Here is a 24,408-nt window from a genome sequence, read left to right as displayed (position 1 = left end):
GAAGTCTTGCGTAAAACTTGGTTTTTCTGATTAACCGAGACTTTGATGCAATTAAACTCTTTAGAAAATCCAGTGGTATACTGCTATAGAGATCGCCGCTTTAGAAATACCATTCTAGATATGTTACGATTAAAAAGGTCGGAAAATGCTTGGCACAAGAGGGAGTTACTCGAAGAATTGTCGTTTCAGCAAGGAATCCTGGATCACGAGATCGAAAAACAGCATCTACACCCGGTTTAGCTTTGGCTTTAGAATCCGTTGGATCGTCTAATGGAATAAAGCTGAAAAGATCCATGTCAGCTTCATAGCTTGATTAAGGTGTCGTGCAAACTGAACCACCGTCAATGTGACTTTGGATGAGCGGCGGAGACCAGTGATCTTATGTTATCGAAAAGTAAGCCACACTTTCAACTTTAAGTTGCAGGTCTACAGATGTGAGTGCATCATTTGACTTCACCAACTGCTGCCAAGAAACACAAGGCTGTGAAGTATACATAGGTATGAAATCAGTTATAAGAAACAGTTTAGAAAGGTCATTATCAGAAATTTCAGTCAGAAACGGAGAAGGGGCATGATTAGGATTCGTGTACCAGAATGAATTATTCAGTTTTAACTGACTTTAATTCAATTTGGAAAGGACCTTTTTGATTCTTGTGGTAAATGTTTGCTCGGGTCCGTTCATACAGACTTTCGACTTTGCGGTTAGTCAAAGCTCGATGCTCGGCGTAAGCGCAATCTGAAATCGCAGGCGTAAACTAGCACTACCTACACAGCAATCTCGCTCCATGGTTTTCTCTGATGAGGATTTGAGGCTGATTTATCTGTTTGAACCGTTTTCCTCTTATTCTGGACAAAAATGTCCAAATATCAGTTGGTAAGTCACTCAAAATGTCCACTTGAGCAGAAGGGCCTTCGAAGATGTAGGTTACGAATTTGGCAATGTCTGTTTCGTTGACAGCGTGGTTAAATAACCATATTTTGACTATGCTTAAACGCAGCGTATCAGCTGTCGTCATGGTAATTTGCTTTTAGAGGAGATGTACGGTTACTTCAAATTTGGATTTGTTGAACGATCTTCCCAATTGAGCAATGTTTAAATAATTCCACTCATGTGTAAACGGCAATTTTAATTCTTACAGCCGGAGAATGATTTGGTACGTATAAAGAGAACTTAATAAATCGATCGAAAAATGAATGAATGACTAGTTTATTAAACTCTTTGGTAGTGAAGGACCTGAATTATCGAGTGTACTTTACAATCTTAAGGCAACTATTATTTAAAAACTAAAAATTTACAACTATAACAGTGATAATAACAATTGAATCATTTAAAATATTTGAATGTAAAAAAATTCCTCCGTTCTCTTTGTCCTACATATCTGACTTTTTCGGAAGAGATAGTACTTTTGTGTTTTCTACCTTAAGTTGTAATTAGGTACCTGCAGGAGTGCGTTGGGGAGCAGATGGTGCAGCGGGTGGGCTGGGGAGCAGATGGGTGCAGGAGTGGGCTGGGGAGCAGATGGTGCAGCGGGTGGCTAGGGGACTTCATTTTTGCTATGTATTTATAGCACAGGTCTACTGTTGTGCAATTAACAAAATTTTTTCTAACTTGTACGCAAGGTTTGTGCGAATTTAAGTTCTTTATTTTGAATTATCAGAGATCGCCTTGAATCGTTTGGTAACTGTTTTGATTTTTCTCTCTTTTAATTAACATTTGAAAGTTTGGTTGGATTTCAGCTGAACACCTTCCCACCAAAACTTATTGGCAACAAATCTCTTCTTTTTGTGCTATAAACAATAAAAGGGAAGTTACATACTCTCCTTTTTTCAACAAAACCCCTATATCCCTCTTAAATATCAATTCGAACAAATTCAAGCGCGAAGTCGAGCAAATATCGTGATTTATTAGAGCCAAGTCGAAACCGAAGACAGTGGTAAATAACTGATCTGCGGTGTTGCATATGCCCTGACCACAAATTATTTGTGAATAGTTACTTGCAGGTCAGGTGGAAGTGTTATAGTTAATAAAAGGGGAACAAAATCAACTGCATGATTAGCGCGTCTTTTGATTTCGTTGTCCCCTTACTCATCAAAATACCCCATAACACCTTTTCAAATCATTTGCATCTTTGGTAAAGGATTGTACACTGTACACAGTACAATATTTGACCCTTCGATCTCATGTATAAGAGGCTTTTGGGCAATTCTACTAGTTACTTATCCTAGTTAAAGGGTAGCAGATGATAACATGAAATCGTAGTCGTGTGTCCCCGCCAGCCGATCCTAGATGGCGTCCAAAGCATCAAAACGTGTGATATCGTCGTCATAAATTATATCGCAGACGCAAAGGCTAAACACAAAAAATGATTATACAAAATAATAAATAAATAAACAGATAAATGGAAAATTTGAACTCAAGCTGTTTGTGTTGGTTTGCACTGACTGACATAAATGGTAGAGAAAGTAGCGCGAATTTTCTTCATCAGGCACTAATAAAAGTAAGGTGACATAACTTTGATTATTGTATAAGCACAAACTCATCGAATAAAAATCGTCTTTCTTTGATGATAGCAATCCCATTGGTCATACGATTTTTCTCACTGAATAAAAAAATGTCGCATGATCAGTCGGAAACCCGATACGATCTTTTCACAAGTGAGAAAAATGGAATCGGTTTTTCCCGCATTTCGGGGCGGCTATGCGAAGTAATTGAGAATAAATGTTGGAAACGTTCCCTGCTTGCTCAGAATCATAGCTTCAAGGTTTTACAGGAATTAATTCAGGGGAAAAATTTCCCTAGGACCAAGAAATCGAAGACTCGCTCGCCCGTTCGCGATTCGTCCCAACTCGTGAATAAAAATCGTACGCGCTCACCAACCATGAAGTAATCTAAATCAATGTTGCAATATCTTCCACGAAACCCACTGAACGCACAAACGACTTTGTTGAGGAACAAACTGGAACAAGACTTAAATAAGGAGGAGGGCAAAGAATTTGCACAGTCAGATGTTTCCATTTCAAAAATTTTCAAGTAAGGATTCTTTTCTCAATGAAACCTAGTTATATTTAAAGGCTGATAGTTTCTAAAGAAACTGTTTGGGGTAACGAAATAATTTGAATATATGAACAAAGTTGAAATGGTAAATTGGCCACCGTTACGATTATAAAAGCTGTACTTTCAAGCGTTACCCCTTCGTCGGAGCGAATAGAGGAATTGTGGGTTGTGTGTGCTTTTACAGGAAGAAATATTTCATTTAATTTTATTTATTAGCTTCGCCGACAGGCAGGGACCCCCCAACAGCTTGCGCCAATCACTGCGGGCCCTAGTACCCACCCATCCCACCCCAGGGGAGGACATCCACCACACAGTGATCTAGTGCGTGGGAAATTAACGTCTCCTACCCCAACTCTGCAAGAGACGGGACCTACGGTTTATTCGTCGTTATCCGAGAAGACTAGAATGTCTATCCATTTCCTGATATTATACAAATTAAAGGTAGCACATTCTCCTCAGTAATTTTAAGACCTTCAGTGTTGGTCCGGCCGGGGCTCGCACCCTCGACCTCCCGCTCAACAGTCCGGCGCTCTATCCATTGAGCTAACCGGGAGGCGGTTAGTTATCTCAAAAGGCAAAATTGATCTAACTAAAGTGGGAACTTAAAAGCTTGAAAAAGAATCGTCTGAGATTGGGGAAAAAAAGATAGAAAAGGCATTCCGTTTCGATTTCAAATACGGTGTGAAAAGTATCTGCGGAAAAAACAAATCGTATAACCCAGAAGCGTTTAGATTACTCCACATTGTTTAAAAACAAGCTGGGGTTTGTCAGTTGGCTTATCAGAAGTTTGAGCAGACCACCTAGCAAACTAGTTGTCCTCAACCATAACAAACGATTAAAATGCCTAGCACGGTAAGAACTGTGCCAAGTTTAAGCACACACTAAAAATAAATGATCAAAACTATAGATCTACCAAAATAGCACGTAGGGGCGAAAAGGCGAGACTTAATAAAACACAAGGTAAACCTAAAAATACTCGAAATATTAATCCTTGAAAATGCTCTACAACACTTGAATGAGCCAGTCATATTTTGGAACTTTTTTTCACAAGTGTCCCCAAGTGTAATTTAAATTGGAAAAAGACAGAAGTTTGGGGGTTCTACCTGAAAGCTTTCCACTCAATTTCTGCTTCATAAATGCTGATAACTTTTTTTATCTTTTCATCGATACTGTATTTTTGCAAGGAAAATGCAGTTAAAATAACGGGTTCATTTCAGTGACAGTTTGACCACTTCCAAAAACATGAAGTTCAAAACGCTGTTTTGTCTGTACAAAACCTAACCAACTTTACAGTGTACATTCAGAAATATTAGGAGACAATAATTTAACGATTATTTACAGTGGCAGTGGCTCTGCTAAAAGATTTGAACACGCACAAAATACGGTTCAGTACTTTTTCTTTCAACTCGAACTTTCAAAACAACCCTTTTTTAGCAATTATACGCAATGGGCCCCACTTTTAGACTAGTTATTTCTAAGTCAGCGGGTCTTAGACAATCAGCCGTTGAACCCCCCCCCCCCCCCCCAAGGTAATGAGAATATGAGAATTTCTCACTTCTTCCTACAGCATCACCCTCAGTCAAACATTAAGGTCATGAAAATTACCGACATGGCGTCAACTTAAGAAGGATTTTTTTAAGAAATTCCCCACGCTAGCACCAGCAAACTATAGAAAGAACAGTATGGGCAATAAGCATGCTGATCCTGATATGTAAAGGACTAATGGACTTCTTCAGTCTTTCATAAATGGGTTGTTTCTATCAAATGATTATTTCTTTTTGTAATGTTAGCCATAAGCCTTCTCGGTAATGTTCACAAAAATCAACGCTCATATCTAAGTCTGTGTAAATTGAACCTGGTTCAGACCGTCGTTTTGCCTGTGGCCTGAGGTCCACTATGGATTTTGTATCTGTCGCTTTTGGTCGCGTAAGAAGGTTTTTTTTTTTTAGGGAGGAATGAGGGGGTAATCTTACTTGAGTTTGGGTTTGATTTTCAGTAAGATTAGTTATAACATAATGAACATAGTACACATCAGTTTCTAAGCGGATACTTTATCAGGTTATAGAGCCCGCATGTAACTACTTATATAATAAAAGCAATAGAACGCATTTTCAGTACTCTATAACGCGACAAAGCCACATCACGTTATAGAGCTTGGAAAAATGTCTTCTATTGCACAAATATCTTGTGGCAGAGACCAGTTTTTACAACGTGGAAGCAAAAGCAGTGTAGAGAAGAGTGAGTGTTCAAGCCCGCAGTGCTGCTCTAGCCTTGTCCAGGATTTCTTTCCTTATCTTGGGATAGTTTGGATGGTGACTTAATACCTGGAGGAAAAATTCATAGGTTATTTACAATCCTGATGAAACCGTTTTAAACTTGACTTCTGTTCATCCATGACAATTTGGCCAACGACTAACTTCCACCAACTAACACTAACTTCCAACCACCGCCGTTTATTAGAAACAAAAAACATTCAAAAAACAAATGAGATTTTTACCTTGTGGCATACGTCAATAGCATCTACAAGACGTTTTGCCTTAAGATAGTTGAACGCTAATCTGTAACCTGAACATAAAAGGAAAAATGAGAACAATAGATGCTCAAACATCAATACTCTGCTGTCGACTTCTCATGTTCAAGCAAGATGCGCCATTTCATTTCAAATGTATGTAACAGATTCAGACCATACCTATAGTTGGGTTGTTTTGATTGCCATAAATCCAAGCGTTCTCGTAGTTTTTTGCTGCATCTTTATAAGCTTGTTCCTTTTCCATGATATATCCCATGTACTCCCACGCTTTACAACATGACTACAAACCAACCAAAAATTACATTGGGTCGGTCTCACAACTGTTAATGTAACCCTTCAACAAAAATGTGAAGGAATAGATGGCACATAAACAGCGTCTATTACCTTGTTATACTGAAGACATTTCTTTAACAAATCTCCCGCCATGTCAAACTTGCCAGACTGAAATTTACATAGAATTCATTACTCTACTTGATTTCAGTATTTTACTCGTTTTGTAGAAGGTAACAAACCACAATCACACGACGAAATGTAAAACCGTCCTGATTGGACCGTGTTAGTAACAATGAAATGGGATGCACAGGACTGAGTGTTAACCAAAATTATCCAATCCAACGGCGGTGAGATTCATTAACTTAACAACTTAAATTTAACAACAAAACTCTCTCTAGCTGCTCCTTGTACCTCCAACTAATAAATGATGGTAATTTTCTTTCCCAGCTTATAAAACAAAACATCATAACTACATTTGCCTAATGAATCGGTTGTGATGAACCACCGATACACTTACTAACATAGTCATAAAAAAAATCACGCAAGAGATTACATGCCTGAATATAAATATCAGCTAACAGAAGCCAGCTCCTCTCAAATTCCTCTGCTTCCTGAAAAACACAATGACTCATGACCTACTGTAAATACAAACCGCCCTGGAAAACGTCATGAAAAGCTGCCCTATTCCTCTCTTCAGGGAATAGTGTGCGCTTTGTAGGAAAATACTTTTTGTACCTCTGAGTTCCAGTTCATCTTTGCAATCCTTTTCAGCTGATTACGAGCCCGTGGTGTTTGTTTTAAGTACATGTAAGCAGTAGCCATGCCCAGAAGGGCTGGAACGCATTCATGCTGGGGGGAAATAAAAATAAAGTTTTGGTTTTTGTTATGAAAGGTAATATTACAACTACTACCATTCATAATCCTTCGTTAATCCACTAAAACTTGGAATGGCGAGAGTTTCGCTGAAACCTCCTTGAATGGAGACTTACTTATAGTTACACCCAGTTACATCAGAAAGAGAAACATTGCAGGGCCATAAATTACCCCATGGACTCAGCATTTTGAAGTAGCCCCAATTGTATTATACAGAAGGTTATCTAACATTCCATGCCTATTCCTTTTATAGGCCACTTTCAGATCATGATGTTACTATCACGCAAGCTAATTACTCGCGAGAGAAATAAGCGATGACGCGCGCGATCAGATCCGCGGGCGAGTTGTAAACAAACATGGCCGCCAGGAGCGTTTCAAAATTGCCGGCACCTCTATTGTATCCAGCGGAAGGGGTTGTTTGAGAAACAAAAATGGAAAGTTGACTTCTTGTAAGCAGGTAGGAAAATGTTCGGATGGCACGATCCTTGCCGAAAGTGGTCAAAATAATTAACAACTATTCACCAAAGTGGAGGTGAATAGTTGTTTTAGTGTATACTAAAACAGTGAGATAATATACACCGCTTCGTCGTTAATTTGAGTGATTTCTTCGCTTGTCACGGATGCAAACCGGGACGCCATTTTTTTCCCGAGTTGCTCGGAGGTAAATAGCAAAGGATATTCGGAGTTTGACTAGCCAATCAGAGCGCGCCTTCAACGCTATCCACTGTTTTAGTATATACTTATTTTATTTAACGAGCGAAAGGAGGATGGTGAAGTCGACACCCCCTCAATAAAGTCGCGTCAAGTAGATCTTCTTTGGTCCGCGAAAAATTTAGGTGGATACCTCTGAGTGCTACGATTTGTTTCGCATTGAATTTGATTCCTAATAAAATGAAATGACCGAAAACTTTCCTAAACAACTCACCGGAAGATGAAAAGGAAAATGAAATCATTGTTGGATCCGGGATTGTAAACATTGACAGTTTTATTACCGGAAATGGAGAAGTGTAAATGTTGCCATAAAAATAAACATAATTTTCAGTAAACAAGAGATCGTAAAAATGTAGATGAGACTTTAATTCTAATTCAACCACAGACAGTAAAATTAAAATAAAATATTCATCTTAAACTTGTGAGAAAAATTGTTGATATTTCCCTTGATAAACTGTCGGACGAAAATGCAAACTCGCATTTGTTAAGAAAGGATTGCAAAATTTGTTTTGTTTTCCATTTAAAACGGAATAATGAAGGTTCACAGTTATGACAGTGGCAAAGAGAAAAAAAAAAAAATGAAGCCAAGGCGTGTTCATTTCTCTAGTACCTCGAAAATTATAGAAATTCGCGAAATCTGTGACGACCAACAAATTTCTGATGTATATGAAACCCTGATTTCCGCTGAGTTTGACGCTCTGCTTGACAATCTGGAAGACGTCGAAGCAAATTCTTTTCACTCCAAATTGTTTTCACTCTTCCACTTCAAATTGCACACAAACAATTATACGGTCAATGGTAAATGTGCATCGCCGAATGAGGCCTTCGATCAAGCCATCTTCTCGGAACAGCGACAAGATACCATCCAGACGTTCGATGGAAAGCTTCATCTTTCGATAAACATAGTCCAGAAGCTGGCAGATGCTGGTTTGTCTCATGTTACATTACAATCTCTGTGCGAGAAACTCAACATTAACGGCCTCAATATGGAGTACTGGCATTGGCGCCATCTGCAAAATCAACTTGTCATCATATATCGAATTCCGCTAGAGAATTCTCTCCGGAGTTTCTCTCCGGAGTTCATTTCCAACTGTCGTAACGGTAAGCAGTCTGAGTCTCAAATGATGACTCACTTTTAAGGAATGTGTAAAATCACAAAACAATGTGAATCCATCTTCAGGATGAACGATTTTTTCCACGCTGAGGGCATCCGTCGATTAATCGCGTGGACACGGACTCATCCTCGCGAAAATGAGCCCTTGAGTCAGCGGTATCATTTAAAACGCGTGACCGGATATAAAAGTGTGAGCTAAAATTGCAAAAACCGGAAATAAACCTTGCTAACTTGATGAACTAATATCTCGAGAATTAGTTCGGTGACCTACCCTGATTCTTTGTGTAAAAATTAATTTCATAATTACGCGTTACTCAAGAGAATTTAAAAAAAATTTATCAAGTGGAAATTTTTTTACAATTTAAAACAGCATTTTCCTAAATAATTCAAGTTCTACTAGATAGTTTTTTTTAATATCACGTGTACAGGTAGAGAATGTGATGATGTTTAAGAAATTTAAAAGAAAAAACTAGGTCACCGACTTGGATTTTGAGATATCTTTCAAAAACTGAGTTTTAGAGGGTCTTTTAGCACTACTGTACTGTTGCCATGGCAACAGATAATGCCTGACAAACCCCATTAAAAGATTGCCCTAAAATAGTGTTATGCATATGTAAAGTCATTATCCTGATGATAAGTTTGACAGTCCTGATTTCTTTTACTGATTGGCACTTGCTGTTAATTGTGAAAAACCCTTTCGAGCCTCCTAAACAAAATTATGGCAAGTTAAACACATTTCCAACATCACTTTTACATTATAACAGGTTTCCCTACCCCACCCATGTAAACATTCAGGTGTAGTAGCAGATCGTGTACCTCAGTCGTAGCTATTTCCATGAATTGAGACAAGGCTTTTTCCACATTTGGTTTTGTCTTAAAAGCCATCAAGACACTATTCTCTAGTATGCGGTATTTTAGAGGATTATCCTTTGGCTTGAAATCCTGTAAAGATGTGAATCAGTTATTAGATTAAAATTAGTGGAATGGAAGAAATTTCGATTGCAAATTCGGAGTGTGAGATTCGAATCCTCGAAAGAGAGACTCAAGTAATTCTTTGAAATGAGGAATCGCGCAGTGATGCACAGTATGGATTGTAATTCTACTTGCAGCAAAGATAAAAAGTACAGTGTGGAAGTACCACCATCTTATTCATCATTATTTTTTTCCTTTGTGGTGCAGCGTATTTCGAAGTCAAGTACATACTAAAAATATAATAAAAATTATAGCACATATTTACACAACAAACAAAACACGCCAGATTCTTTTCACCTTTAGCAGCTTTTCAGCAGTGCGAACAGCCATCATTTCTGAATCTTGCTTCTCGTTTGAACTGCACGTAACAAGGATGAATGACACGAGCATGAATGTAAGAATGACGTTTGAGAGTCAAATAGAATGACAAGAAATCTTGAAGAAAGGCATGAATGCGACTAACAGAAGTCACAAACAGTCCACAGTTTGAACCCTCGAGTAACATTTGATTGTGTAGTCTGATTGTCCGAGTGAGAGTAGTCTTAGAAAGGACTATTGTCGGTAATGGCGACAAACGTTTCGACAACCTTAGAAGAAGTCTGCATCGGAGTCCATTAAATGGTTGTTGTCAGTCAAGTGCTATAAGTACGGTTGGCGCAACCTCATTGGTCCGTTTAGCTCAGAGAGAACGGGGAGGACGAGGGCATATAAGAAATTTGAAGTTCTGAACAGATGGACGCTTACATGACAGTGTACAGTGGGTCAGTTGTCTTTTTTAAGAATTCTGTCACATTTCAGGTGAATTTAAAGAATTAAGAAAAGGGCTGGGTAGATATTCACGTACCAAAGAGTTGAATATGGGCTCCTAATAAACAATCCATGACCAGAGTGATGCTCTCAATCAGGCATCTACTGCATTTGCTACCTAAACATCGAGGTTCCACTTTGTAAATTCAAAACCTTTTTCTTACCTCACATCACCATCAACTGCCTCAAAGGTTTCTCCTCCCAAAGTTTCATTATCAGGGTTGAGGCATATTTCAATCATGTTGTACACAGCATACTCGCCCCTAAGAAAGTGAAAGAAAGAACATGTTTGTAACCGAATGATATCCATACTCTCTTTAACCGCGAGAAACACAATACAACTAGGAAAATTTTACAAGTTGAAGGTAAGATGAACCTAACAGTACTTACATAACAAGGCAGTCTGTTTGTCCCCACTCTAGTCCATGAGTCAGTCAGTCAGATTGTAAGTCAGTCAGTCAGTTAGACTGTAAGTCAGCCAGTCAGACTTTAAGCGAGTCAGTCAATCAATCAGAATTTAAGTTAATCAGTCAGTAATTCAAACAGTAAGTATGTCAGACAGTATAAGTCAGTCAGTCAGCCAGCCATTCAGTCAGTCAGACTGTAAGTCAGTCAGTCAGTCAGACTTCAAGTCAGCCAGTCAGACTGTAAGTCAGTCAGACTGTAAGTCAGTCAGTCAGTCAGACTTCAAGTCAGCCAGTCAGACTGTAAGTCAGTCAGACTGTAAGTCAGTCAGTCAGTCAGTCAGTCAGTCAGACAGTCAGTCAGTCAGTCAGACTTCAAGTCAGGCAGTCAGACTGTAAGTCAGTCAGTCAGTCAGTTGGTCCGTCAGACAGTATAAGTCAGTCAGTCAGCCAGCCAGCCATTCAGGCAGTCTGTCAGTCTGTGTGTCTGTTGTTCTGCCTGTCTGACTGGCCACTGTTTTACATTTTCAAATTCCTGACTGGCCACTGTTTTACATTTTCAAATTCTCTGTGCTAACTTGACTCTGAATCTTCTTTTATGTATCAGTCATTTTCACTGTCATCTAGAAACTTACTTCAAGCTCATGACTCTTTTTAAGCTAGTCGATGAGTAATTTAGTGAACACTATGTTTCGTGACGTCGTACAGTTGACCACTTAGACAAAGAGGACGTCAGCCAATCAGTAAAAAATCCTGACTGTCAGTCTTGTCGAGCAGGCTCCGGTTGTTCAAAGAGCATATAACGCTATCCAACGGTGAAATCGCTGTCCAGCGGTTAAGTGTTACCAAAACGTACTGCACTATCCACCGGATAGAGATTTATCCAGTGTATAGCGTTATCCACCGGATAGAGACTTATCCAGTGTATAGCGTTATCCACCGGATAAAGGTTTATCCAGAGTATAGCGTCATCCAGTGTATAGCGTTATCCATCCTTCGAACAACCGGGGCCAGGTAGACATGACATTGCAACTAGAGTTGCCTCTCACCATCTAGCATCTTTCCTGGCCAGGTTGAAATGTTTAAGAGCTGCCGTGGGGCTCACTGTGTACCTGCATTTATACAAACAACAAATAACCATGTCTCAAGCAAGACAGAATCCTTCTATTAGTGCTCCAGTGTGCTTGTGCACACTGGGATGATAAAATTTTTAAAATTTTAAGAACATTTCAGTGTAGATTTGCTTTTAAAATTCGTATTGTCATTCACCGCAGAACAGTAGCCCTACCAGTAAAAGAGTCCTTTACAGTAGTTTAATCCTGAATCCATAGCAGCACGTGGAATAGCACTTTCTGCCTGAAAAGGAAATAGAGTTACTGGTTCCTTCAGTCCAGTTATTGGATACAGCACAAGAGAAATGATGAATGAGAAGGGAAATGTGTTCCTGAGACGTCGTACAGCCGGTTATTTACACGAGATCAAATCAAACCACAGTTTTACACAATCAGTGGGCCTCAGGCTTTCTCGATAAGAGAGTAGATTTGATTGAAATAAATGTCTTTCCACTGTTAGCTTTCAGCCCTTTTGACGCTGTTCACAAAAATAAATGTTTAGATAAAAGGTTCAGAAGATTGTTTAGGACGCGGTTTTGTTATACAACGGCTAAAATCTGTTTAAATAATCATATACTAGGCAAAACCAAAATTACAAAAACACTTACCTGTTCCAGGTACTTTGAACAATCGTCCAATTTCCCTGCCCTTCTCAAAAGATTAATCAGCCGCGCTAGGGCACTGTAATGATCTGCATTCATGAAAGTGCGTTGGAAATAAATGATTTCAGATGTTTGACTCCATTAAGCTTTACACTGATTTTCAACTTTCCTTTTACACATGTAATTTCTGACGTTTGAGTGACATGGAAACGAATAAGTCAGATATAAATATTCTGATGGCACGCTGAAGAGGTTCACGTGGCATCATGGAAGTTTCGGAAGTTTCAGGAAAATTAAAGGAAACATATTGACCTTAATAAATTTCGATAAGAAAAAACTAAATTCATCAGTATGCGGCGCAAAGCTTTAAAATTTGAACGGTACCTGGTTTTCTTTCCAGCAACTGCTGGAAGTGAAATGTGGCAGAATCATATTCATTCTTCCTGAACATCAAATCTGCCATCATCTGAAAAATACACAACAAAAAATTAGTAGTAGTAGTAGTTTATTAAACTCTCTTGCAGTAACTTACTGAATTAACGAGTTATGATACAATGAAAACTTAATAATGAAGAACGACTATGTATATTTCTGTATACATTCGGTACAAGTTATATACACTACACGGAACATACATCACATTTGTTAAAAATACTTAAAAGTTAAAAAGTCTTCGGTACGCTTCGTTCTACAGGTAGTAACGTTTCTGTAAAGATACAACTGGTCTGATTTGTGCCTGAGGTTATAGGGACAGGTATCGTCTAAGCGTGTTGGTAGAAGAGGATGGAGAGGGTGGTTTAAGTCCTTTATTTTGCACATAGTACTCTCTATATATCTTATCTCTTCTATACGCAAGGGTCTCCACCCGTGCTAACTCGAGGGCTTCTGAGTAACTATCGGCACATGGGAAAATTATCTTATGCATCAATCCACAGAAAAAATAGTTCCCAAACACAAACATGCATTCCTTTACTTTTCATATCTCTATGTTTCATAATTTAAAATATCATTTGGTTTTAAGAAGACTGACACATGAGGAGAATACAGATATCTTATTCGACGTTTTGTTGTGTAGTATTGCTGAGTATTTTTACGAGTTGTGCCGTATTTTGACGAGCCCGTAGGGCTCGTCAAAATACAAATAACGAGTAAAAATACTCAGCGATACTACACAACAAAACGTCGAATAAGTTATTTATTATCCAACAAGCCAAATTGTTATTTCAGTGCGGGCGAATTACGCGGATATTTATTTACGGGGAGTAAATAAATATCCGAAGCGGAACGGAATTGTCGCGTTGTCGTGTTGCTGTTTCTATTTTCTTCTATAAATGAAGAAGTTTCTTGGTCGTCTAGCTTTTCTTCTTCGCTCGATCCATCTAATAAACTTGTATCTATACTGGCCGGCCATTCTGACTCTTCGTCGTCGGAAATATGATTCAAATTGTCCGCCACTTTTTTTTCCTAACTACAATCCAATTCTTTGCTTGCTCGACGCGAGAAAACCTGTTTAACCGGTACTCTAGAGTACAAATACTGCGTGATATTTGTACTCGTCTATGGCGTTATTTGTACTCTACGAAGTGTAGTTGGATAATAAGAGATAGATATTTAATATACTTTATCCTCTTGGTGGTTGTCTTCACAGCTGGTCAATTTGACTGGTGCTCAGCCCTCAAAAAAATCTTTGCAAAAATGACATACCGGTAATGCAAACTTTCATCATAATGAAAAACCAAAGTAACTTTGAGAGCATCTTTTGTTTTTGTTTGAAAACAATAGATTTACTTACAACTGTTGCAGAATCATTTTCTGCATCCATCTTTAGAAGCTGAACACACTGTTGCTGAGAGGAATCTAAATCATCCACAGTTAAATAGAGTCTGGCCAGCGCTAACATGGACTGCAGAACGTAACAGAAAAACAGAATATGGTATGGCAATCACCAAGTACAAGGAAACAACATGTCTAGCACTTATTTTGTTTATTACCCACTCAATAGAGGAAATCAACAAACAAAAGATATCATATTAAATCAATGCTTCTTCATCCAGAAAGTGTTTATTTATTATTAACACGGAAGAGAAAACAGGGGTTTTATACGTGCACATAGCATTAACATTCCTGGGGGAAAAAAACAAAAAAAACAAAACCAAACCAAAACCAAAATAAAACAAACAAATAAGACCACAGTTTTCAGAATATTGCTGGGGTGCTATTTCATAATAGGCTACCCACAGGTGATATTAATTGGTTTTCAAAGGACCTGTTAATTTCTTGAAAGATAGACTTGTGTGCTTCTCAATAATTCATTTTCCTCAATTATCAAACAAAGACCATTAACAGTTCTATCAAGGCAGTCTACAGTACTACAATGACCATGCAGTATATCTGCATGTCATTGTGGTATAGTTAGGCATAGGCTGCAACTAGGCTTCACTTTTTTCTTTTAACACTTTGAATATTATCTGACCAAATATGTTTGTAGTACTTACTGGTACATGTGTTTCGTCATATGTGAGTCCCTCTTTGTAGAAATTTATGGCTTTCTCAAATTCTCTGGCAGTAGTACACAATTCTGCCATTTCAGCACAGATCCTGTAAAAGCATTTTTCAAATTTCATTAGTTGTGACATATAAATGTGCAAGCATACATACCATGAAGAAAATCATATTATAGGGGAATTAAGAAACATGTAATAAAATAAAGGTTTTATACCTTTGCCTGAATTAAAGCTCTAAGGAGGTTCTAAAACTGTTGCTAATTTATAATAAAAAGTGTTGTGGAAATACCTTTCTTATTACTGCGAGTATTGTTCAGAATGGTACCCAGTCTAAACTACATTCAGTTAAGCTTTCCTACCCCTGTGTAACCCTTAAAGAAGCCCTGAGTTAAAATACAAATACATCTTATAAAGAAATGTCAGTGTTTTCAGGAGAACTAGAGGAGTTTGTGGGAAGGCAACTGGTGTTTCCTGAGGCCACTCTCAAAGTAATACTCATTTCAGTCCACACTTCTTTGTGATACAAAAAGACAAATACTACAAGATTATAAAGGAAGTAAAAGCCAGAGAAATCCAACATAATATAAAACGTTACTGAATTTCTGAAAATAAACTTGGGAATCAACTTGAATTGATATTTTTTTGGGATACACACAGTATTATGTTTGAAAAGATAGAATCAATTACATTGTTAGAATAAAAGGATCCTGAATTTGGGAAGCAAAGTAACAGTGTTGTTCCTTGGGTTAGTGGTTTGACCCATGCCATTCACCCATTGTACCACCACAGGGTCTAATGTTACGATTAAGTTAACAAACCTTTAACTTACTTTGCAGCCTGCAATTTTTGTGCTTTAACAGCATCTGGTTGTTCCACCCCAACTCTTCTTAAAACCCTTAAAAAAGTAGTTAAAATACATGCATTTTATCTCTAATATTCATGAAATATCACAAGATAATCACTTCACCGATTGTTTAGTTATTGCAGCTGTTCCTTAACAATATCGAAAAAAATATGTGGGATATATAGACATGAAACAAATTGAGTAACACAACTTGGAAACAGATAGCTTCAACCAGCGTATTTCTATTTCTTATTACAGTGTATAGTCATTTGACCATAATGGAAGGAGAGCTATATGAATGTTTACCTTCAACCAGCTGGTAAATTATTTCTGGAGGATGTACTGATGAAACTTCTGGTGTTAAAAATGACCAACTTACACTTACCATAAATTCAAAGGTCTCTTGCAGCATATATTTCAGTGAAGCTTGTGCATGTTTGCGTTTATTACTGCTCAAACTGGCATGGCATTTTCTTTACCTTTGCCCACCAAATCTCACCTGGTTTGAACATCCTTAGCCCGTGTGAGTGTCTTGAGGGTTTCTTCTGCATTACCCAACTTTTGATAAACTCGAGCCTGAAGCTCTAAGAGTCGTGCTTCTTCCATTAGAGATGGAAGGTCATTAGCTGTATGGGAACAGAGCAGAGACAAAAGGAATTATACTAAGAATGAGTTGCATTCTCTACAAAAGAGGGATCCCTTCTGAATTTAAAAAACTGGCAGCTGAGAGGGCACCTCTCCATTAGCCTTCCAACACAACTATTTATCACAAAAGTTATTTACTAGTCAAGTGCAACATTTTTGCATCAAAAGTGGATATCTGACTGTATGAAATACAAGTAGCTACATGCCTATTTTAACTCAACTGTTTCATACAATTTCATGCAGAGACAACTCACTGATGAAAAGTGCACATTTATGTTAATTTGAAAATACCTAAATAAAACAGGTTAGTAGTAGTCTTTATTTCAAGAGGGTAACACTCAATAGTTAAAAACTAATAAACTTGTGGCCCTCTACTACATATGAATGAAAATTACATTATTAAACTATAAACAATGGACAGGTAATAATTCTATGAAAAAATCGAACAAATAGATAAATAATTTTACATAATAAAGTTCAATAAAAATTATGGATAAAAGTAAGGCAAGTGAGCTTGATCTTGTAGAAATTGCTTTCCCAAGGTGCACTTAAAACATTTTACACTCAGCTGCTTCCTTATTTCACACTTTAAATTGTTCCAGTCCTGTATTGCAGACACTACAATCAAGCTTACTCCTTCAGTCTTTCTCTTGTATGTAGGCGCAATAAAATTCAAGCTGGCAAACCTGGTATTACATGAATGCCGAGAGCTATTCAATTTCAGGGAGTCCATAAGATACTCTGGCACTATGCGTTCAATTCTCCTCTACAATATTGCACATTTATTAATACGAGTTTCTGCGTAAAAAGGCAGCCATTTCAAATTGTTGAAAAGCACAACAGAAGAGGTGCCTGCTTCTGCAACAAGTATAATCCTAGCTGCTCTCTTTTGGAGATGTAAAAGGCATAATAAACATTCGTTCCTTAATTTGGATTGCTGAACAATGCTGCCATAAATGAAAAGTGACCTTATAGTAGAATTGTAATAGAGAATCCTTTGCCTTAAAGGGAGACAAGACTTAATCTTGTTCAATACACCAGTTCTTTGCACTAATTTCTTACAAATACTATCAACGTTATTTGAAAAAGAAAGTTTCTTATTATATAGATACTGATGAAATACCAGGATTTCTCCTTTTACTGAAAAATCATATCTTCACCGCGCGCAGTGAAGATACTATTTTTATCTTTCACATGTGAGGATATTGGTGTGGCCATGGTTACCAACATAATTACCCAATTGCTGTTTCGAAAATGAATAAAAAAAGTTGTCTTTTATGTGGAAATTTCATCAGTATCTAAATAATAAACAGAACATTACATGGCCACTTGGGGATACAAATTTTATCTTCTCTTGCTGAAAGTATCTGCGCTCACTCGTGAGAGATACTTTCATCACTCGAAGATAAAATTCATATCCGCGCGCAGCCATGTAATATCCTCTATGTATCTATATCTACTCCTAATAACTTCACAGGTTGAAAGGTGTGTACCTTTTTCTTGTTCCAGAGCCAACTTGATGACTTTGTCTGACTTCTCATAGTTTTTCAGCTTTAGATACAGCTCAGCTAAATCATACCTACAAGACAAAATGTACTTCAGGGAGGTAATTCCCACAGGTGGCATACACCACCAAATTTTAGTCTCCAAGTATGTTTTCCAAATTTTTGACCAACCTTAAAAAGTTTTGCTGTCCTGATTTTAAAGCAGCCTCATAGTAGTTTATGGCCTACAAAACAGCATCAAAACCAAATATGATACCTTGACACACCATGTCAAAAATTGTTTATGAGAAGTAAACAAAAACAGTACTTTGCCATCCAAAAGTATACAAACATGCAACTGAGGGTAGGTAAAGCTTCAAATGATCATCCTTTATCCATAAAAGTTGACTTCATAAGCTGCCATTTTGAATCTTTCTCATTAACCTGGCCACTCCGAAATAATACAACAGAAACTAGCCCCTTCTTGTTTCTTAGATCTTGGGAAACTCACAGTTTCTGCCTAAAATTGAACTGATGTCAGTTTCAAAATGGTGGCATGCCAAGTCACATTTCAAGAACATTAACAGAAATTTTGAACAGCAATGTAACACTCAAACCACAATAAATTAAAATCATATGGTTCTTGGAGCATGGTTCTCCTTCAATCATATAATTCCATCAAACACCTTGAGCGTGACTATTGATATCACAACCATTTCAACCTTAAAAAGTAAGAACAACCTACAACCTCACACAAATTCTGGAAACAAAAATCATTGTGACTGATGTGCTCATTGCTCCAAAGTCAAATTCTGCAACACCACACAACAACCTCAATCTCACAACAACAACAACAACAACAACAACAACAACAACCTCAACAACAGGAACAGTCTTCCTTCTCATCAAACCACAGCATTGCACCAGGTTGTTTGACAACTAAAAACATTTTTGAAAATTTTTTTTTCATAATTGAGGGGTCTTCTGTTTCTCCTTCATTACTAAAAGAACTATATACAAATAAATCGAATGAAGCCTTACACTGCTGTAAAAAGTTAAAATGTTTCATAAATTTATGAAACATTTTAACTTTTTACAGCAGTGTAAGGCTTCATTCGATTTATCTGTATATATTTCAACAATGCTGCTGAAGGACAACATGAACAGACTAAAAGAACTGCCCAACAAAAGAACAGTGCATACCTTGCCATAGTGATGCGTCTTCACCAGTGCTTGTCCTATTTTACTTGCCAATGCTCCATCTCTTGGGTTTCGCTTCAGGGCTGTCTCATAAACTTCAATGGCTTTCTCAGGCTTAATTAATATGACAAAACAACATGATAACAAGTGATTTTAAACTGTATTTCCATAGGACATTCTTCCAAAACCCTTCATAAAAATTCTCTGAAAACACTGTTACATTTCACTGTTACACTTCCCCAAGCCAGATAAAGCTGTTGAAACATATTTAGCTTCTATAATAAGAACCCTAGCTTACCTCTTGAATGCTCATATAGGCATCTCCCAACAACAGACAAGTGTGAGGACTTGGATTCTTGTCAACGAGTTCTCTGCAGTAAGTAAAATTGGATTTTATTCAAGCTTACTGCACACACTTAAATTTGTTTCAATTCCTGGTAGTGGTGAAAACTGATTACAAGAGTACAGAACTAACAGGACATCCTGTTATGCTATCCCAAGAATTAAATTTTCTTAAAAGTTAGCAATTTACAGATATTTTTTTACTTCTCAATTTTTCTACCTAATTAACAATACACCAAAATGAAAACAAATGTACACTGGATAAAATGAGGGACGTTTTCCAATCCTGCATGAAAACTCTTTGTACAAACAGAAAGGTAAAACAATAAATAAAATACCATCAGTGTCAGCAATATATGAAACCAACTATAAATGTTTCCTTTGATCACAACAGCCCACATTCATAACCTCAATTTCAAATGAAATTTTTGGTTGATGATTATGTGAGCCTCCATTAAAAACTGACCTGTAAACACTTGCATACAATCGCTTGTCTTTACGATGATGTAAATAAATCTCTGCCATCTTCTCCTTTGCCTTGATGTAGTAACTGCCCAAAAAAAAGCAAATAGGTTAACAAATAAATAAATAGACATATCAACCACTCAATCTATACATAATGTGAATTTTAAATCACATTTTTATTGAAAATACAAAAACTTGTTAAGTTATCACAAAACACACTCACTGTATCTAACAGGCATCATTGTACAATTAACAACACTAAAATCTAAGAAATCATACTTGTAGACCTACTGATTCATTCAATGAATTTTTCAAAATGTAAAGAACTAGTAACCTTTGCTGTGGAGTGATTTGTCTGAGTATAGTCAGTGCTTGCTCTGTATCACCATTCTTTAACACAAGGTCTGCATTGGAAATCTGAATTCTAAGAACAGAAAATAACAGCTTTATGTGAGATATCTCGGATGTTAACCAACTTTCAAGTTGATTTTGTTTTGTTGTTGTTGTTGTTTTTTTTTTGCCCTCTCTGTTTACCTGACTTCTTCTGGAGTGCCAGTGAACTCATGTAAAGCATCCTGCATGACTTTGGTAGCCTCATGCTACAAAGAGAAAGGGGAAAAAAAACAAAATGTGTTGAAATTCTTAATGGAATCACAAGGTGAAAGTCCAGAGTGGAATACCTCCAAACATGGTAAACTGTGACTAAAGATCACCGTATTAGGATACAATTTGAAACAGTGAACATCTGGCTTCTAAATGTCCAGCATCACAATGTACAAGGCAGGATAGTGCTCAATTTCTTTACCAATTGTCCAGCCTCCATATGTGCATCAGCAAGTTCAAGGAAAACAGCAGCTCTGTCACTGGCAGTTATTGCTGCTTTCTTGCCTTGTGCTTTGGGAACTAGAGATATACAAAAATGAGAGAAAAAACAGCTGATTAAGAACTAAAGGCAAAGTGATATGCATACACAGCATTCACTCCCAAGATCCAACTAGTAATTCTCTTTAGCATCTGCTGTCTAGTTCTTAATTGGTCATCATAGTTTGGTGAATTTGGTTTTGGATTAGTTAATAATCTCTAATCACTTGGCTACTTGATATTGTTTTGATATTGTAAGGAAAACTCTGTGATGGTCACTTATAGGACTTAAAGTGTCAATTAAAATCAATTCGCAAAGGAATTTTTTATTATCATATAAAAATGCTTATGAACTAACTGGATGATTATAATGTAATTAAACATCCAAAATTTAAAGGTTATTACAACATTGTTACCTATAAATATTCTTAAACAAAAGAACACTACCTGCTTTTTTAACTCCAGGAAGATTCATGGCAGCGTGCATAGTGTTAACACTTTCCTCTGGATGACCCATCTTTCTCTGTACTCGGGCTTTTATCAAATGATATAAAGGATGATTCCTTACCTAACAAATCCAAGTTAAAGATAAAACATGTTTTCCATGCAGTAGTTATTTTGAGTTCCCCAGTTAAAAAAAGCTTTGATTTTGCTCATCCACACTCATTTTCACTAGAGGATTAGATACATGTGTTTCAAGAATAATACTTTATTTCCCAAAAACCTAAACATGGCAATAGAAGGAAAAATACATGAACTAAATTGCAATCATGCAGGATTGTTCATTTCAGAGGGATTTAATCACTTGTGAAGGGAGTCCTAAAATTGAAAAAAGATATCTTCCCACAAAGTTTGTCCCCATTTGACAATTAGGAACTTTCAATGTAACTGTTAACATGATAGCATGAAGGATTTTGAATTGTCAAAATACTCACAGTCATTTTAAGGAATTAAAGCATTAGGCTGTATATTACGGTAGTCTGTACCAGCAACATGTACACACAAGTGGTACAGATTATAAGAACTGATAAAGCATCTTCCCCATATAAAGACAGAACCTCACCTCAAAGTTGTAACTAAGCCCCACTTCAAGTGACTGCTCCGACAGTTTGAAGTTACCTTGCAGAAGATGAATCTATTGATAGCATACAGAAAAGGAATTAAAAATGTTGTAACTGTTTCCAAAATGCATGTAATGTCTTAACAGAATTATGCAAACCTTATTATTTTATTACATTTATGGGCTGGGATACATGTATATATTTTCTCCAACCATGAATTTGTACTCCCAAAGTGAAGCCCCTCACAAAATGTACAAACCATGATCTAAAATATTACAAATTCTGATGTAAGTACCACAATAAGTGATATTTTCACTACTTCCTGGTCCCAAAGTTCTCACAAATAAATCCTGAAAAATCAAGAATGTCAACTAACCTGGGCCATCAAAAGATGTGCATCAGAAAATGTTGGATCTTGGTCCAGGCAATGAGTCAGCATGGCTTTAGCAGCATCAGTTTCCCCTGGAAGAAAAGCACAATGGGTGATAAGGTGGTGGGTTTAATGTACCCACAAAATACGTTGTGGCTAAGTGAAACAGAACTACCAATAATAATGACACCAAAAGTAGTATTAAGTGAACCGTCAGTGCTATTGTCACTCTTTTCCTAAAGTTTGTAGTTGTTTTCTTTGCATAATCAAATTCTTACCAGATAAGTACTTGACTTTAGCCATTAGGTACAGTCCCTCCAGCAATCCAGGAACACTTTTTGTCAAAGGATCCAACACAGCTGCACAGCGTTTGAGAAGTGGAGGAGGAGGCTGACCAGGGCTTTGTGCCTGACAACAATTTGAGCCAAATCAAAAACTTTAAAAGGGCTTAAGGTTACTGCATCTTAGGGCATGTTTGCATCAGTTTTAGTGGCATGACATGGCTTGGAGTGTTGGTACTCCACCCTGGACTGGATGCCAGTCCATAACAGGGCTATTCCTTCATGGTTTGTCAGGTTTCCATGGCAGTTGGCCAGTATCCATTTACAATCTTGGGTGGTGAAAGAGACATCGAGGGTAAAGTAACTCAGCCAAGAAAACTACACAATGACTTGGCCTAAAAGCAAACAAATGACCCTTCAAATTGGAGTCTGGCCCTCTAACCTTCTGGCCCCCAAATGACTTCAACATTTCACCCATCAATATCTCTTTGGGCCCCTCTGTGTTTCAAATTTACCTTCATTGTAAAGACATCAAATTAAATTCAACTTGATGCTTAAACAAATTAGACAAATTCCATGGTCAAGAAACTTACTTCAGTGGGTGCAAATATGAGGTAGTCATTAATCACTTGAAGGAGAAAATCTGGGTTCAAGCAGTAGAAATACTTTACACCAAGGGCAAGACCCTGAAATACAAATAGTAATAAAAGAATCAAAAATTAAGAATCTGCAAGCTAATGTTCAAAATAGGTTGATATATAACAGCACAAGCTGCTGGACTAAATGTGCCTTTCTTTCCCAGCATTGATCTGAATGCAGCTCACATGTTGAATTCATATGTACAATTCCTAGTGAGTTTACAGTGCTCCATTGTGAATACTGATAAAAATAATTTTGATCAATAAAACTCTTGAGAGAAATACAACTCATAGAAAGTCATTCATGCACAGCAAGTATATTTAGCACAATAATACAAGTGTCACACTGTCTAGTACTTCATCTTACCTTAAGGGAGGAAAAGTGTGCATCAACAGCTTCATTTAGAAGAGTCATGACTTCCTCAACTGGCTTGTTTTTCTGCCTCTGAAGTACAGCACTCAGGTATGACAGCTCCTGTGGAAACACAACAGCATTCTAATTCATTCCAATGTAACTGCATGCAGGGTTTTGTGATGATTTAAATAGTTCCTATGGGTTAAATTGAAACTGCCCCTCCAAATTTTTTTTCACTACTGTTGCAGTATGTTATTTGATTTAAATATGTTAAATATGTTAAATAATTTATGTTAAATGAAGCTCCCCCATAGAGGCTTTTCAGCCACAATGTAGACTAACTGAGTGATTGAAAACCCCCACTGGCAGGAGGCAGACCAGTGGGCTATTTACAGAGCACAGTCGAGGAGTTGAACTAGGGGCAACTGAGAACAAATCCAGTGAGCGTCTAAGAAGTACAATAACCCATCTCCAAAAAAGACATGAAAAATCCGGTACTATTTAAAATCATCTGGACCTAAATTCACTTTAAACAGCAAATTAAAACAACCATCAAAATTGTGAAAGTTAGAGGTGATATCTTGAGACAGAATATCAAAAGATCAAGAATTTCTGGAAACACACTCCAAATAAAACTACAGGCGGCTTACAGATGACTTTCCAATGGATTGTTGTATTTCATTCAGGAACTCTAATTGCTGCTCAGCATCCTCAAGCTGTCCATCCATCAGCTGACATTTGATTATACCTGACAAGCAAACAAAAGGCAATGTATGAATTAACTGTAACCCCTGAATGTGCCATTTGGCGCAGAGTTTCAAAGCTTTGCAAATATCTGCCGGACTTTCATGAATGTTTGCTGCATTAAGCCTAAAAAGTTTGTTCAGGTCAGAAAATTATCTTGT

The 24,408-nt window shown here is 37.3% G+C and overlaps 1 protein-coding gene across 2 annotated transcripts in view; it reads right to left on the bottom strand.

The window, feature by feature from the left end:
- Positions 1-4,192: 4,192 nt before the first annotated feature.
- The window catches only part of LOC111328371 (tetratricopeptide repeat protein 21B), a 28,680-nt gene continuing 8,464 nt past the window's right edge, over positions 4,193-24,408 (bottom strand). Inside the window, exons 12-43 of one of the 2 annotated variants that reach the window (XM_022932780.2) lie at positions 24,154-24,251; positions 23,516-23,623; positions 23,104-23,196; positions 22,508-22,637; positions 22,236-22,321; positions 21,857-21,933; positions 21,246-21,361; positions 20,743-20,840; positions 20,472-20,536; positions 20,272-20,361; positions 19,939-20,022; positions 19,429-19,501; positions 19,134-19,244; positions 18,123-18,175; positions 17,940-18,025; positions 16,301-16,427; positions 15,787-15,852; positions 14,949-15,051; positions 14,246-14,356; positions 12,838-12,919; positions 12,460-12,542; positions 12,028-12,095; positions 11,789-11,851; positions 10,500-10,598; positions 9,826-9,886; positions 9,373-9,498; positions 6,594-6,707; positions 6,416-6,469; positions 5,970-6,026; positions 5,745-5,865; positions 5,553-5,620; positions 4,193-5,379 (exon numbers count right to left, since the gene is read on the bottom strand). In XM_022932780.2, coding sequence (XP_022788515.2) covers positions 5,302-5,379; positions 5,553-5,620; positions 5,745-5,865; positions 5,970-6,026; positions 6,416-6,469; positions 6,594-6,707; positions 9,373-9,498; positions 9,826-9,886; positions 10,500-10,598; positions 11,789-11,851; positions 12,028-12,095; positions 12,460-12,542; positions 12,838-12,919; positions 14,246-14,356; positions 14,949-15,051; positions 15,787-15,852; positions 16,301-16,427; positions 17,940-18,025; positions 18,123-18,175; positions 19,134-19,244; positions 19,429-19,501; positions 19,939-20,022; positions 20,272-20,361; positions 20,472-20,536; positions 20,743-20,840; positions 21,246-21,361; positions 21,857-21,933; positions 22,236-22,321; positions 22,508-22,637; positions 23,104-23,196; positions 23,516-23,623; positions 24,154-24,251 — 2,849 coding nt within the window. In that variant the 3' untranslated portion in view covers positions 4,193-5,301. Of the gene's footprint in view, positions 5,380-5,552; positions 5,621-5,744; positions 5,866-5,969; positions 6,027-6,415; positions 6,470-6,593; positions 6,708-9,372; positions 9,499-9,825; positions 9,887-10,499; positions 10,599-11,788; positions 11,852-12,027; positions 12,096-12,459; positions 12,543-12,837; positions 12,920-14,245; positions 14,357-14,948; positions 15,052-15,786; positions 15,853-16,300; positions 16,428-17,939; positions 18,026-18,122; positions 18,176-19,133; positions 19,245-19,428; positions 19,502-19,938; positions 20,023-20,271; positions 20,362-20,471; positions 20,537-20,742; positions 20,841-21,245; positions 21,367-21,856; positions 21,934-22,235; positions 22,322-22,507; positions 22,638-23,103; positions 23,197-23,515; positions 23,624-24,153; positions 24,252-24,408 lie in introns of both variants that reach the window. The other variant, XM_022932779.2, reaches the window with a different exon arrangement.

The sequence above is a fragment of the Stylophora pistillata genome, chromosome 12 (genome assembly GCF_964205215.1).
Source record: "Stylophora pistillata chromosome 12, jaStyPist1.2, whole genome shotgun sequence".
In the NCBI taxonomy this organism is placed as follows: Eukaryota; Metazoa; Cnidaria; class Anthozoa; order Scleractinia; family Pocilloporidae; genus Stylophora; species Stylophora pistillata.
The sequence above is the reverse complement of the archived record's forward strand: the minus strand, read 5'-3'. Positions and strand labels throughout refer to the sequence as shown.